At 45.8% G+C, this 16,139-nt stretch overlaps 1 protein-coding gene across 2 annotated transcripts in view; it reads right to left on the bottom strand.

Moving 5' to 3' along the window:
* Nucleotides 1-6,874, bottom strand: part of LOC119970137 (choline transporter-like protein 1) — a 76,586-nt gene extending 69,712 nt beyond the window's left edge. The window contains exon 1 of one of the 2 annotated variants that reach the window (XM_038804218.1): nt 6,687-6,874. In XM_038804218.1, the coding sequence (XP_038660146.1) occupies nt 6,687-6,710 (24 nt within the window). In that variant the 5' untranslated portion in view covers nt 6,711-6,874. The remainder of the gene's footprint in view (nt 1-6,686) is intronic. The other variant, XM_038804217.1, reaches the window with a different exon arrangement.
* Nucleotides 6,875-16,139: the final 9,265 nt, after the last annotated feature.

Below are 16,139 nucleotides of genomic sequence, written 5' to 3'. Positions count from 1 at the left end.
TTCTCAATTAGGAATGGGCAACAAACACAAGCCTAGCCAGCGAAGCCCACATCCCATAAAAATTGATTTTTTTGGGGGGTTTTTTTTTAATAAAAAAAAAACTTTTGTTTTAACCAATATGTACCACCTCACATTTACTGACATTAAGCTCTACCTGCCACTTTTTTGCCCATTCTATAATTTCAGCTAGTAATTAACCAACTTTGAAAAGTTGAATTTCTTATGGTGCATCACGATAACCCGAAAACTATTCCCACCAGCCCGGTATCTAAATTGTTGGCGTACACAGTGAGCCAGAACAGACCATGTGGATGCACCACCTTCCATTTCTATCCACTCAAAACTCCCTTTTACTCCTCCCCTAATTCCCTCAGTCTAACCACATTTTAAACCAGATGTACCACCTTCCCCTAGTTCCACATCCTCAATAATATTGTGACACTTTGTTGATTGCTTTCTCAAAGTCCATATGAAACGCATCCACTGCATTTCCCAGGTCACCATATCTGTCACCTACTCGGGTTTAAGCATGGATCTTCCTTTCCAAATTCATGTTGGTTCCTTCTCGTTTTTCAAATATCGATAGAAAAGAAGATGTTGTGTCCAACTGAAATGTCCAGAATGTCCCCATTACAGAGGTTAAGATAAGTGACCGTACCCAGGTTAGTGCAGAAAACGAGCACCATCTTGGTCTCTCTCACATCCTCCAACAAACAGAATGTTGAAAAATAATTTCTACTACCTTCCCAATTTCCTTCCGTGCCCACGATGTACCTCATCTGGCCTCAGAACCTCACCGCATTCTTTCAGCTTAAGCTAGCTTTTCTATTTTTTGTTTCCATTTTTAACCAATTGTAAAATTAGATGAATTCTTTCGAACACTGAATTCACAAACATCTCTAAATCACGCAGTAGATTAAGAAATGCCGTGACTAAGCTATGCTATTAAAGCAAATGTTAACCCTGCTTTGCTAAGCTATTTGTTTTAAAATGGTTGAACCAAGAGTGCCCAAAAGGTTGATGTGATGCGTTTAGTGTGTGGGTGAAGTGAGTCGGTGCGCTTCCCGCTTTGTGCGTGCCAGTTTGCTCCTCATTTTCCGCCCTAAATCTCCCCTTGTAAGTAAACAGCTTCTCCATCGGCAAGTCTTCTACTTTGTCTGCTTGTGGCGACACATGGAAATTGGGTCCTCCACCAATGCAAATTAAAGCTTCTGAGGAAGTTGCCCCCCCCCCCAAACAGGCAGTGTGCAAACCCATCAATGTGTGGGCATGTCCTGGTATTCACGAACCACATTTTTTGCTGTTGGCAACAAACTTCACAGCCTTGCGGATATCTCTGATAGAAAATCTGGAGTGGAGCCCAAATCACATTGATGTCTAAATGTATCAAATTTGGACCTTGGAAGGCACGATAGCACTGCTGCCTCAAAATGCAAGAGACTCGTGATCAATTCCGGCCTTGGGTCACTGCATGTGAAGATTGTACGTTCTCCCCGTGTCTGCGTGGGTTTCCTCTCTCAGTCCAAAGACGTGCAGGTTAGGTGGACTGGCCATGTTAAATTACCCTTCAGTGTCCAAAAAGGTTAGGTGAGTCAACGGAGTTACGGGGATTGCGAGGGGAGGGGGGGCATGGGCCTACACAAGGTGCTCTTTCAGAGGGTCGGTGCAGACTTGATGGGCCGAATGGCCTCCTTCTGCATGATAGGAATTCAATGGTTCGATCCCTGCACTCTGCCAATTATGGCCTCTTGTAAATCGTCAATTTTGGCCTCCTGTGAATCCCCAATTTTTAATCACTCCACAATCCTGGTCATGCCATCAATTGCCTGGGCCTCAAGTTTTGGAATTGCCTCCCTAAACCTTTCTAAAAATATTTTCTTAAAATTTACCTCTTTGCCCAAGCTTTTGGTCAACTCCCAACTATCTTATAGGGCTCAGTGTCAAATTTTTTTTGATAAAGCTTCGGCCAAAGGTCTTCGGGCCTTATTAAGGGAAACAAAAGATTTTAAACTGACATTTCAGAGTTTGAAAGCCACACCCCTATTCATTTTGTTCAGTTGCCATGGTTATTGTGCAGCACAGCCAATCGAGTATGTTACTGTTCTCTGCCTGCGCATGTCTCTCTCATTCTAAATGTCTCCCGCTCTTTCCTTTCTCTCATTGTCAGTATGTTTTTATTGTTCTGTGGCTGAATATTTTCCTCACTATTTGTCACTTGTTGCTGGTCTCCTTATCAATATATCCATTCTGGTCAACCTCCATCGGCCTTTATAACTCTGTATACAAAGTGCTACAGAAACACACCAAGGTGGTGCTAAGCCTTTAGCAAGCTGTTTGGTATGGAAAGGAACGTACTGTCTGTGTGGAGTCTGCACATTCTCCCCGTGGGTTTCCTCTGGGTGCTCCGGTTTCCTCCCACAGTCCAAAAACGCGCGGGTTAGGTGGATTGGTCATGCTAAATTGCCCTTAGTATCCAAAAAGGTTGGGTGGGGTTACGGGGATAGGGTGGAGATGTGGGCCAGTGCATACTCGATGGGCCGAATGGTCTCCTTCTGCACTGTAAATTCAATGATTCTATACACGAGGGGAGAAAGCATGGTGGAGACTCAGGGCAGAGAATGCAAAGTGGAAGGGACCAACAGACAACAAGAGTTGGTCAACATACACCACCATGCTGTCGGGAGAGACAAGGATTTGGAAGGAAAGAGTTGTGAGTCTTGGAGCAACTCGGCTGATGGGACCCAGTAGGAGCTGAGTCTTGTGCACCTGAAGACGGAGGGAAGGGGCAGTGAGCATCGAGAGAGGCTCAGGTAAGGTGCAGGAAGCCTGAGGTGTGAGGCCTTGGGGGAAACAATGCACCCATGTGGAACATTCAGTTCGGCCTGGCCATTTTGAAATGGGCAAAGGGGGCCAGTCACGAGGGAGAATTCTAGTACAACATATAAAAGGCTGCGCATGTACTGGAACAACCCCATTCATTTTTTTTAAATTTAGAGGACCCAATTTTTTTTTCCCCCAATTAAAAGGGGCACTTTAGTGTAACCAATCCACCTACCCTGTACATCTTTGGGTTGTGGGGGTGAGACCCACGCAGTCACAGGGAGAATGTGCAAACTCCACACGGACAGTGACCCAGGGTCGGGATCGAATCTGGGTCCTTGGCACCGTGAGGCAGCAGTGCTAACCACTGAGTCACCGTGCCGCCCTGGAACAACCCAATTCACGAGCCATACCTGTAAGATTCAAAATCAAACCAAGTCCTCTAAATCATGTTTTACACTCCTCACTCAGGATTTAAGCAGTGCTAGCTGCTGTGCCACCGTAATCTATGAACATTCACAATCGCAACTCAGACCAAATTTCGAAGACTTTTGGAATGATGCAGTTGGCTCCGTCCTCTGCTACCTGCCAGTTTGGAATGAATAGCTGCCGAACTAAATTGAAAGGTAGATGGCAAATCTTTCAGCTGATCGCTCAGGCTGGATGTCAGGAGGAACCTTCTCCCCCAAAGACTAACAAATCTCTGCAATGTGTCAAACCTCAAACATATTGGGCCTATTCAAACTACATCTCAACGTTCATTTGCCTTCAACGGATTCAGTAGTCTTCTTATAAGTTACAACCGTCAAACATTGAGCAAAGCGCAATCTCCTGGACCAGTTTTGAAAAACATGGGAGAAAGATGGAGGGGGTTCATAGGGTAAGGTGGTCAGAGGGGAATTTCCCAGATCTTCCACCTCCCCTGCCCCACATTGACCCAAATTTTTAACATGTGGGTTTTGCCTCCTCAATATACCTAGTGCCAGGTGGACTGGAGAGTGCAGATATTGTGCTACGCAAGGTATCAGTTTCGGGGGCAAGCTATCTAACCAAATATCTTCTGTATGGTGACCTGGCCACTGGGCACCAATATCTGTACACCAAGGACACCTGCAAATGTCATAGGAAGATGGTGGGCATTGGCACCGGCAACTGGGAGACGTGACCTCTGATAGCAGACTGTTTGGGAGAGGAATTCGAAGTGCCAAGCAGCTGGCTGAGGAGGTGCAAAGTTCCTTGCCTCTATTTTCACTCGGCTGCCTTCTCAGCCAACAGGATCTCTCAAGACAGAGTAGGGCCCTTGAGCCCCACTGATCAATGCTGAACACAGCACAGGCCATCACTGCACAGGCCATAATCTTGAGATGGAAGGCTGTCAATAAAATCGAAAACCCTGGACCAACAATCCCAACACACGAGTTCAAATCCCAACATGGCAGCTGAGGGGAATTTAAATTTAGTTAAAAGGAATAAATCTGAGATACAAAGCCAGCACAAATCTGCTGGACTGCCACAAAAAACCCACCTGGTTAACTATTTCTCTGAGGGAAGGAAATCTGGCATCCTTACCTGGTCTGGCCTACATGTAATACCAGACCTACTGTAACCCAGGTGACTCACGAATTGCCCTAGTAAGCCACTCAGTTTGACAACTTAACACCATGTTCTATAGGGCAATTGCCAGAAATGCCCACATCCCGTGAATGAATTAAAAATAAAATAACGTTACACTTAAAACCGGATTTGTGAATGGTAAACATTACTTGACCTATTATCTTGTATAGGCACTGCCTTCATTAAGATAGCATGCGTCCAAATGCAGCGAGACCTGGACAATATCCAGGCTTGGGCTGACAAGTGGCAAGTTACATTCGCGCCACACAAGTGCCAGGCAATGATCATCTCGTACAGCATTACCATCGCTGAATCCCCCCAAATCAACATCCTGAGGGTTACCATTGATCAGAAACTGAACTGGACTAGCCACTTTAATACTGTGGCTACCAGGACATTTCAAAGGCTTGGAATCCTACGGCGAGCAACTCACCTCCTGACCACCCAAAACCTGTCAACCATCTACAAGGCACAAGGAGTGTAATGGAATACTCTCCACTTGCCTGGCTGAGTGCAACTCCAACACTCAAGGAGCTCGACACCATCCAGGACAAAACAGCCCACTTGATTGTTGCTCCTTCCAAACATTCAAACCCTCCACCACCGATGAATAGTGGCAGCCCTGTGTACCATCCACAAGATGCACTGCAGTAACTCACCAAGGTTCCTTCGACAGCACATTCCAAACCCACAACCACTACCATCTGGGAGGACAAGAGCAGCAGGTAACTGGGAACCCCACCACCTGGAGGTTCCCCTCCAAGTCACTCACCACCCCGACTTGGAAATATATCGCTGTTACTTCGCTGCTGGGACAAAATCCTGGAACTCCCACCCTAACAGCACAGGGCGTGTACCTACACCTGAAGGACTGCAGTGGTTCAAGAAGGCAGCTCACCACCACCTTCTGAAGGGCAACTAGGGATGGGCAATAAATGCTAGCCTAACCAGTGACGCCCTCATCCCATAAATGAATTTTTAAAACGGCAGGGTCATTTGCAAGCCAAAATTCCAAATGATTCTGAGAGTGCAGCATAATAATTTACAAAGAGTGCAGCATGGTGGTGCAGTGGCTAGCACCGCTGCCTCACAGCACCAAGGACCCGGGTTACTGCCCGTGTGGAGTTTGCACATTCTCCCCATGTCTGCGTGGGTCTCACCCCCACAACCCAAAGATGTGCAGGGTAGGTGGGTTGGCCACTCTAAATTACTCCTTAATTAGAAAAAAGAATTGGATACTTCAAATTATAATAATAATTTACAGCACTTCATTCCCCAGTCTTTCCATTATGCTCCTCCATCAAAAACAAAAGTTGCACGTAAAAAAAAATCAATCTGAAAGAAGTGACTGAAAGTGTGAATACTGGGGGTATTCCATATCAAATGAACACTATACTCCCACTCCTGCCACAGGTCATTAGTTACTGGGCCCCTGCAAAGCCACTGACTGCAACCATCAACAACATCAGGGCGAAGTTGCTTCAAACTCCAGCACAGAAACACAGCTGATACACAAACTATCCTTTCTCTCTCCTTCCTCCCCAGCAAACCCCTCATCCACACAATGGCCATCATTCATCCATAACTCACAGAAACACAATGAAATATTCCTCTGATTCAATGAAACGCCCTATTCACAAGGCTTCCCAGTCAAATCATCCCCTCACTTGCTGCTGGCAATATATATATATATATATATCTGCTGCTGTTTTGAAACGTTTTGTTTTTCTGATGGTCTAAAAATCTATTGGGTCAACTCAGAAAGTTATGCAGGGGATTTTTATTTTTAAATGCAAGATCCCCATTCCAGTTTGTACTGGGTTGCAATCAGAATTGGTCCAAAGATAGCACTTTCACTGCAAACTAGAGCCAGAAACATTCGTCAAATTACCACCGAGAGGATCTGGCCGCTCTGGTTAATTATAGCATTAAGCCACAACCATTAATTATTTTTTTTTCCTCTCTCTCTGCAATTAAACCCAAGTAAACAAACAAAATAACCCTCGACGTCTGCAGACAAGTGTGAAGGGAATCAATTTATAATTTTTTTTAAAAGATTTCTTGGGGGGGGGGTGATTTTTATTTTTTCCCCTGGGGGGTGGGAAAAGGGCGAGGCAGTTCGCTATCGAGCATTTCGAGAGTTCTGGAGGGGGATTAGAGAGGGTGGGGGAGGTAAGGAAACAAAGTTATTCAGCCACAGAAACAAAGTATTGGACCTGGGGGCAGGATTTGAGCCACATTGTTTCACTCACCTCTTCACAACCGCAGCAACCCATCGCTGGCAAACATCTGCCCCACCGCCACCAGAACTGGGGAATATTACTGCAGGATGCTTTTCAGTTAATAAGGACTGAGACTGCAGCCTCAGCCTGTAACACAGCTCGAGATAGAGAGAGGAGGAGGGAGGGTGTGTTTGTGTGCCACAGTCAAACCAGCACTGACTCCCCCAGTGTCACCCTATAATCAGTACTGACTGGATATTCTCAGATGGTGCCTGACCTGCTCAGGATTTCCAGCATTTCCACCCCTCTGAGCATTTTTTTTACATCTCTTTTTCCATTTCCGACATCTGCATTGTTCTCCTCCTCGAGAAGCGAGAGCCTCAGACCAAAGGGACGATCCTTTCAAACTGAAATGAGGGGGAATTTCCTCAGCCAGAGGGTGGTAAATCTGTGGAACTCTTTGCCGCAGAGGGCTGTGGAGGCCAAGTCACTGAATGAATGAAATGAAAATGAAAATCGGTTATTGTCACGAGTAGGCTTCAATGAAGTTACTGTGAAAAGCCCCTAGTCGCCACATTCCGGCGCCTGTCTAGGGAGGCTGGTACGGGAAGTGTCTTTGAACCAGTTCTTGATTAATCAGGGGTTACGGGGAGAAGGCAGGAGAATGGGGATGAGAAACATGGGCTGGATTCTCTGCAATGGAGGCAGAGTGCTCGCGCCGTCATGAACGCTGTCGCGTTTCACGATGGTGCAAAACAGGGCCAGCACGGTGGCGGAGCGGTTCACGCCGCTCCAGCCTCCCCGGCGCCAACTGGGCGCCGCGCCAACCCGCACATGCGCCGTTGGGCTGCGCCAACCCACGAATGCACAGGGGACTTCCTCAAAGCGCCGGCCTCGACGCAACATGCCGTGGGGATTCAGGGGCCGGACGCGTAATAAAATAGGGCTGGGGCTGGAGAGGCCGACCTGCCGATCGGTGGGCCCCGATTGCGGGCCAGACCCCATTGGAGCCCCCCCCCTCCCCAGTGAAGGAGCGCTTTTCCCCGCCCCACAGGCCGTCCCCCAGACCCTACGCGCAGAGTTCCCACCGGCTGCGAGCAGGTGTGAACGACGGCGGCGGGACTCTGCCATTTCCGCGCGGCCGCCCGTCCCGTCAAAGCCGGAGAATCGGCGGCCCGGCCGGGGACAGCGGCCTGCAATCGGCGCCGTGCCAAACGCGCCGGCACAAATGGCGGCGATTCTCCGCTCCTCGGAGAATCGCCTGCCGGCTTCGGACCGGTGCCGCAGGAAAAATGGCACAAATGACAATTCTGCCATACGGCCCAGCATGGGAGAATCCCGCCCCATATCAGCCATCATCGATCGGTGGAGCAGACTCGATGGGCCGAATGATCTAATTCTGTTCCCATGTCTTATGTCTGAATGTATCATAAACATTAGTTGCGACCTGCACTGTAAAGTGAGTGCCACGTTCTGTACTGAAGAAAATTGATCTGTGATGCACTTCATGTAATTGCCACAGTCGCATTAAGTTATAATGTATCTTTACGAGTATTACACGTAACATCTATTTATGGAAAAGAATAAATCAAAATCCATTCCCTGAACTACTTCGTACCAACATTGACTGAATAGGAATTCATAGAATCATAGAAAAGTTACAGCACAGCGGGACGCCATTCGGCCCACCTTATCCATGCCAGCCCGAGGACACCCAGGTGCCCTTTCTAATTCCACCTTCCTGCACCCGCAGGCAGCCCTGTAGCTTACAGCACTTAAGGTGCAAATCCAGGTACCTTTTAAAAAGAATTTAGGGTCTCTGCCTCTACCACCAGTGCCTCCACTATCAGCTCAGGCAGCGAATTCCAGATTCCTACAACCCTCTGTGTAAACAGGTTCTTCCTCATGCCCCTTCCACACCTTCTGCCACTGATCTTGAATCTATGTTCTCCGGTTCTAGAATTCTCCACCGAGGGAAACAATTTTATCCTGTCCACTCTATATTTTCCCCTTAAAATTTTGTACACCTCAATTAAGTCACCTCTCAGCCTCTTTTGTTGCAAGGATAATAACCCCAACCTGTATTATTCCTTGTGTCTGAATAAAGCTTGTAGTCTTACAGTTGAAGTAGATGCTTTATTGTGAGTGTGTTCTCTCTCCAGCTCTTAGACTATGTTACACCTGAGCTGCCTGTCTGTGCCTTGCTCACCAGCTGCTGTTCCTGTGAAGAGAGAGAGAGACTACTTCCTGTTTGCCTATGTATTTATACATCTCCACTGCTCCCTCTAGTGGCTACTTAGTTGCAGTGTATTTATCTTAACCCCTTGTGTATATACAGTGATGCATATCACTACATCCCCCCTTTTTTCTTGTTACATATTTTCTGTACTTTGTTAAAGAAAACTGTATAAAACAGGTAGATAAATGATGATATGTACAAGTTGTGATGATATTGATGCTTATTCAAAGCCAATTAATATTTATGAGTCCAATCTTAATTTTTAAAAATCATGAGTCCAAACTTTATGAATTTGTATGGTTGAGTTGCTTTCTTCTTCTGTTGTTGAAGTGGTGATGTTGATGTTGTCATCTCTTTGTGAACGTGGTCAGTGTTCTTGTGTTTAAGTAACCAAGAAGTCATCATGAGGTGTTTGAATGGTCGAATCATTTTGTTGTCTGATTTAGACTGTTTTTTCCTGTGCTTGTGGTAGCGATACTGTATGTCTTCTTTGTTGGCTGACCTGGACTTTTTCCTGTGCTTGCGGTATTGATTCTGTATGTCATCTTTGCTGTCTGACCTGGACTTTTTCCTGTGCTTGCGGTATTGATTCTGTATGTCATCTTTGTTGTCTGACCTGGACTTTTTTCTGTTTGTGGTATTGATTCTGTATGTCATCTGCCTTGAAAGCTGGTTTGCTTGTTTGTAGTGGAGCAAATGTGAAGTTGTAAGATTATTTGTCATGCAATGGTATGTTTGTACTCTTGTCATTGGTTTGAGCTGTGCTGTTACATTGTCCTTCATGTACAGAGTTGTACCATGTCGTGCAAGTTGTTTCATTGCGGTTGTTTTTGTCGTCTCTGTCTTTGTTGTTTTTGTTGTCATATTTGTTGTTGTTTTTGTCATGCTTGTTGTTTTTGTTTTTGTTGTTTTCGTTGTTGTTCTTGTTGTTGTCGTGTTTGTTGTTGCTGTTGTTGTTATGTTTCTCGTTGTAGTTTTTGTTGTTGTTTTTGTGGACTTTTGTTGTTGTGCTTGTAGTTTTTGTTGTTGTTCCTGTTGCGCTTCTTGGTGTTTTTGTTGTTGCTGTTCTTGTTTCGGATGTGCTTCTTGTGGTTTTTGTTGTTCATGTTATGCTCAATGACTGTTTTGTGCGGATAATTTGAGTCGTTCTCAAAGTTATTTGTGTCAGTGTCCTTTGTGGTATCTGATGTTTCATTGAGCGTTTCTTCTTGAGGATTGTGTGAATGATCTGATGGTGCATTGATCTTTGTGACATCACTCCTTTGTGGTTGATGTGATTCCTCTTTGATTCCTTGGTGCTCCTCTTTTTGAGTCATTTCAGGTTCACTTGAATCATCATTGATTTCTTGACACTCCTCTTCTGGAGTCAAAATCTTCAAGATTTCATTATCTTGTGAATAGGTTACAGTAGATGAGGTTTTAATTGACGTGGTCTCACTGGACTCAAGAGTAGTTTCACTTTGATTGTTGAGTGCTTCTGTACACACGAGCTGAGATCTGTCAGTCTCGCTGTGATCTTGCACATCTTGTATGGAAATCGTGATTTCTTCGTCACTTGTCTCACATACAGTGGGTAGACATTCAGTGTCTTCTTGTTGGTTAAATGAGCTGGGTTCTGGTGGCTCAAATAAGCTGGGTAGACTCTCATAGTCTGTTTGTGTTCACGTGAGCTGGGTAGACTGTCATAGTCTTTTTGTTATTCACGTGAGCATTGTAGACTTTCATAGTCTGCTGCTGGTTGCTCAGATAAGGTTGATAGACCTTCATGGTCTTCTTCATGGTCTTGTCCGGAGTTGCTTCCATTGTGGAGTCTGTTAACAAGCTCTCTGCGGAGGCTTGTATCGCTCTTTCTGTGGAGTCTTTCATCGCTCTCTGTGTGGAGTCATGCAGTGGTCTTTCTGTGGAGTCGATCTGTGCGCTCCCAACAGAGTTGTTCAGTACTCGCTGTGTGGCATCAGTTTCTTCTTGGCTATTTGACAGGTTGCTGACATCCAATGTATCGACAATCTGCCATTGGATCATGGTATTGGTTTCATCTACCATGAGTAGAGTCGTGTTGAGCTTTTCAACCGTGGCGCTGTTGCTTTTATGATCATCATATCCGAATAATTCAGCCATGTCTGAGTAGTATTCTTCGATAAACAAATCACCTTCTTTGGTTTTAGATTTGTGCTCTTCACTTTGGGTGGTGCAAACTGCTTGTTCCAGGGTGCTGTGGAGGTTATTTTCAATTGCTGGTAGAAGTTCAGGCATTGTTCTAACTTTCGAGGTGTAAGAATTGTGTTTTGTAGCTTTAGAACTCTTTTTTTCAATTTTCGGACATTTCCCTTTTAAGTGGGCGTGGTCCGGGGCCTCTGATGTCATGACGTTCATGACGTAAAGTGGAGGAATGGATTGCGCTTGTGCAAATTGCTTTTCCTTTACTGTGTGCTTTTTCGTAAACTGCGTATGCACGGCTGGCGCATGCACAGATCCCTCTTCGAGCTGTGCGGTCTTTTTGTTCACCTTTCAAGTAATTAAAGTAGTTATAGAATTCTCTAGCTGCCGTTTCCTGCACATGCGCAGACTCAGATTTACGTCTTTTGTTCCCCAGGCAGTTTAAAATGTGCTCAGAAGCCATTTAAACTTCTTCAGACCTGTGAAAAAGAACTTCTTTGCCGTTTTTTCTTGTTAAAAACTTAAAGTTATTATTTTCTTGCGATCTGCACTTGTCAATTGTAATTTCCAGCATTAACCCTTATTTGAGTTTTGAAACACTCATTCCCTCTGCAATTTGGTCTCTAAGCATTGAATGTCTTATAGCGGCATTGTTACTGGTGTTACAGTAATCTTCAAGTGTTTTAAGTATTACTTCTAATTTGGTGTTCTCTTCACCTTTCAAGTAATTAAAGTTGTTATAGAAATCTCTAGCTTCATGTCCTGTTTGGAGAAGTGCTATTTTCATTTCTTCTGAGGCCGCACTCAACTCATTAGCTACGATATACAGTTCGAACGTTTGTTTAAAGATTTTCCATCTCTGACTTAAATTACCGGTTGTTTTCAGCTGTGGTGGAGTTCCAATGATTTGCATCGACTCAGTGAAGTCTCCCCACGTCCGTGTTTTCTTCTGTTTTCGATCGTGCTTTGTCTGCATCGTGTGTAACGTTTCTAGTAAGCATTCTGAAGTCACTTGGTCCTGGTACCATGTATTATTGCTTATGTCTGAATTAAGTTCATAGTCTTACAGTTGAAGTAGATGCTTTATTGTGAGTTTGTTCTCTCTCCAGCGCTTAGACTGTTACACCTGAGCTGCCTGTCTGTGTCCTACTCATCTGCCCGTTCCTGTGAAGAGAGAGAGACTACTTCCTGTTTGTCTATGTATTTATACATCTCTGGTGCACCCTCGAGTGGTTACTCAGTTGTAGTGTATTTACCTTAACCCCGTGTGTCTATACAGTGATGCATATCACTACACAACCTATCTAATCTCTCCTCGTACCTACACTTTTCTAGCCCTGGCAACATTCTTGTAAACCTCTTCTGCACTCTCTAGAGCAATTATGTCCTTCCGTAATGTGATGACCAGAACTGCACACAGTACCCCAGTTGTGGCCTCAACAATGTCTTCAACAATTCCAATATTATATCCTTACTTTTATATTCTATACCTCTGCCAAAGAAGGAGTCCATTGCATATGCTTTCTTAACAATCTTGTCTATTTGAACTGCTACCTTTAGGGACCTGTGTACTTGTACGCCAAGATCTCTCACTTCATCTACCCCTCTTAGTATATTCCCATTTATTGTGTACTCCCTCTAACTGTTTGAACTCCCTAAATGCATGACCTCATACTTCTCTGTGTTAAATTCCATCTGCCACTTTATCGACCACTCCACCAACCCATTTATATTTTTCTGGAGATTGTAGCAATCCTCTGCACTGTCCACTATTCGGCCAATCTTTGTGTCATCTGCAAATTTCCCAATCATGCTCCCCATGTTCTCGTCCAAATCGTTAATGTATAACACATACAGTAAGGGTCCCAACAATGAGCCCTGTGGAACACCACGTGAAACAACTTTCCAATTGCAAGGGCAGCCATCGACCATTAACCTTAGTTTCCTGTTACTAAGCCAACTTTTTATTCCGTTCGTCACATTGCCCTGATTCCCATGGGCTTTCACTTTCTTGCCAATCTGACATTTGGGACTAAAATCAATGTATACAACATCCACTGCACTACCTTCATCAACTCATCTTGTCACTACCTCAAGGATTCTATCAAATATGTGAGTGGTCAAAAGCTAGAGGCATTTTGCCAACTGGGACAACTTAAATATTGGGGATTAAATTCAAAACAGAATGAATCCTCATTCAATTTGATACTTCCTTTGGTAATTTATCATTCAGTTTTGCATAGCCGTTTAAAAAAAATAGACACTTGCATTCAATTATTTTTGTTCAGTGATCCCCATGTCTTAGAATCTCTACAGTGCAGAAAGAGGCCATTCGGCCCATCGGGTTTGCACTAACCCTCCGAAAGGGCACCCTACCTAGGCCCACTCCCCACCCTATTCCTGTAACCCCACCTAACCTTTGGACACTAAGGGCAATTTAGCACGGCCAATTCACCTAATCTGCACATTTTTGGACTGTGGGAGGAAACCGGAGCACCCGGAGGAAACCCACGCAGACACGGGGAGAATGTGCAGACTCTGCACAGACAGTGACCCGAGGCTGGAATTGATCTCAGGTTCCAGGCGCTGTTTTATATGCATTTCAGTGCGAGCAGAGACAACTACATGTATTTCTGGCTCCGGAGAGCTTTGAGGTATCTGGAGGAAGGTTGAGTTAAGCTTAATTCCAATAAGAGGGTCGGACGTGTGGGGCAAAATTGCATTTTCACACTTCTTAGGTCTCCTACCTTGTCATTAACTTGAACAATATCATATCATTATTCCAAATATCAACGTAAGCATCTTTACGAAATTATTTTTTCTTTTGGGTGGCTTTTAATTATATACGGTGAAATGTCAATCATTTCACAGTAACTTAAATAGCAGTTATCTTAATTTTCTGGCAGCGATTACACAGCACAGGCCAGATGTTTTCATCCACCATCTGAGTCGCCACATGCTTGGCGAGGGTTCCCCCAACACAAGCGCTTTCCCCACCTCCAATCACCTCAGCGAATAGACAACTTTTTCCCATCTCAAGTATTTTTTTATATCAAAAATGATTAAACACGCGCAGTTAATTTTGATTTCACCTGAAACAAAATTCTCGCAGTTATGTCCAGGAGGTTGATCTTTAATTCTGGGGCATTCCATGGTAACTCTGGTTTGAGGGCTGGGGTGGGGTTGAGGGTGGTGGTGGGGGAGGGGGGGGACACACCGGGGGTGGGGGTGAGGGATTTTCCATAAACTCTTCCCATAGGATTTTCTTTTTAACCGCAAAACATTACTTGGCTAGTTAAAGTGCAATTATGCACCAGATACTCGTTCTTTATTCTTTATTCGTTCATTGGATGTGGACGTCGCTGTTTGGGCGAGCATTTATTGCCCATCCTGGAGGGCATTTAAGAGTCAACCACATTGCTGTGGGTCGGGAGTCACATGTAGGCCAGACCAGGTAAGGATAGACATAGAATGTATAATGCAGAAGGAGGCCATTTGGCCCATCGAGGCTGCACCGGCTCTTAGAAAGAGCACCCCACTTAAGCCCACACCTTCGCCTCCATACCCGTAACCCAGCAACCCCACCCAAACTCTTTGGACATTAAGGGCAATTTAGCTAATCCACCTCACCTGCACGTCTTTGGACTGTGGGAGGAAACCGGAGCTCCCGGAGGAAACCCACGCAGACACGGTGAGAACGTGCAGACTCCGCACAGACAGTGGCCCAAGCCGGGAATTGAACCTTGGACCCTGGAGCCGTGAAGCGAAAGAGCTAACCGCTGTGCTACCTTGCCGCCCCACAGACTTCTTTCCCTAAAGGACATCAATGAACGAGATAAATTTTTACAACAGTCGACAATGGTCATCATTAGACTTTTTATTGAATTCAAAAATGGTGGGATTCGAACCCGGGCCCCCAGAACATTACCCTGGGTGCCTGGATTATTAGTCCAGTGACAATACCACAACGCCTCCCCATCTTAAATATGTCTTGGGTAATATTCTGTATCCGAGACTCAATCTCATGGACGTGAAACTTCAATCCACTGATTGGCCTGGCCTCTGAACTCCTTCAGTATAAAGATCTATGCCTATATAAATAACTTGTGTAAAGTACTTTAAATCTCGTTATGATTTGTTACATTGGATTCTGAAAACAGCTTAAACTTGTCATGAATAACTCTGCTGATTTGATGTGTTCTGACCCCCCTCGACGGGTCAGAGAATCGCCGGGGGGGCAGCGTGAATCCCGCCCCCACCGGCTGCCAAATTCTCCGGCGTCGGGGATTTGGCAGGGGTGTGAATCACATCGCGCCGGTCGGCGGCCGCTGTCAGCGGCCCCCCCGATGATTCACCGGCCCCGATGGGCCGAGTGGCCACCCGTTTTCGGCCAGTCCCACTGGCGTATGGTACACCAGGTATTTGCCAGCGGGACCTGGCTGCGCGGGCGGCCTCCGGGGTCCTTGGGGTGGGGGGGGGGGGGTGGGTATGCGGGGGGGGGATCTGGCCACGGGAGGTGCTCCCACGGTGGCCTGGCCCGCGATGGCACACTATTGGCCATCATCATGGCCGGCGCTGTGATGACGCCAGTACACGCTAGTGCTCCCGCACATGCGCCAACTTGCGTCGACCGGGCGAGACCCTTCGGCGTCAGTTAGCGTGGCGCCAAGCCCCTTCCCCGCTAGCCGGTGCACCTTTGAGGCGGCCTGACGCCGGAGTGGTTCACGCCACTCCTCGGCACCGAGGTAGGGGAGAATACCGCCCCAGTTCTCTTTCCAGATCTTGTGCCTCTGTGACAAATGAAAATGTGAGGACGTAGTTTATGCTGCCACTTTGGCGAGACTGAGCCTGATAGAGCCGGCACCCGGTATTATGTTCTACAGTCTCAGGACAAAAGAAAATGAAGGTGGAGCAGAAAGGATTGAGTGCAAATAACAACAATAGTTTATTTATGAGCTGTTAACAGCACAAAGGCTTAATCCCGACTGAGGAAAGGTCGGTGAAGCAGCTGATGATGTAATGAACTATCCATGTGACTAGAGTCTTAAAGTGACCACAGGATAACACAACAACAACCCGAAATATAT

Source organism: Scyliorhinus canicula, chromosome 8 (genome assembly GCF_902713615.1).
Source record: "Scyliorhinus canicula chromosome 8, sScyCan1.1, whole genome shotgun sequence".
Lineage (NCBI taxonomy): Eukaryota > Metazoa > Chordata > Chondrichthyes > Carcharhiniformes > Scyliorhinidae > Scyliorhinus > Scyliorhinus canicula.
The sequence above is the reverse complement of the archived record's forward strand: the minus strand, read 5'-3'. Positions and strand labels throughout refer to the sequence as shown.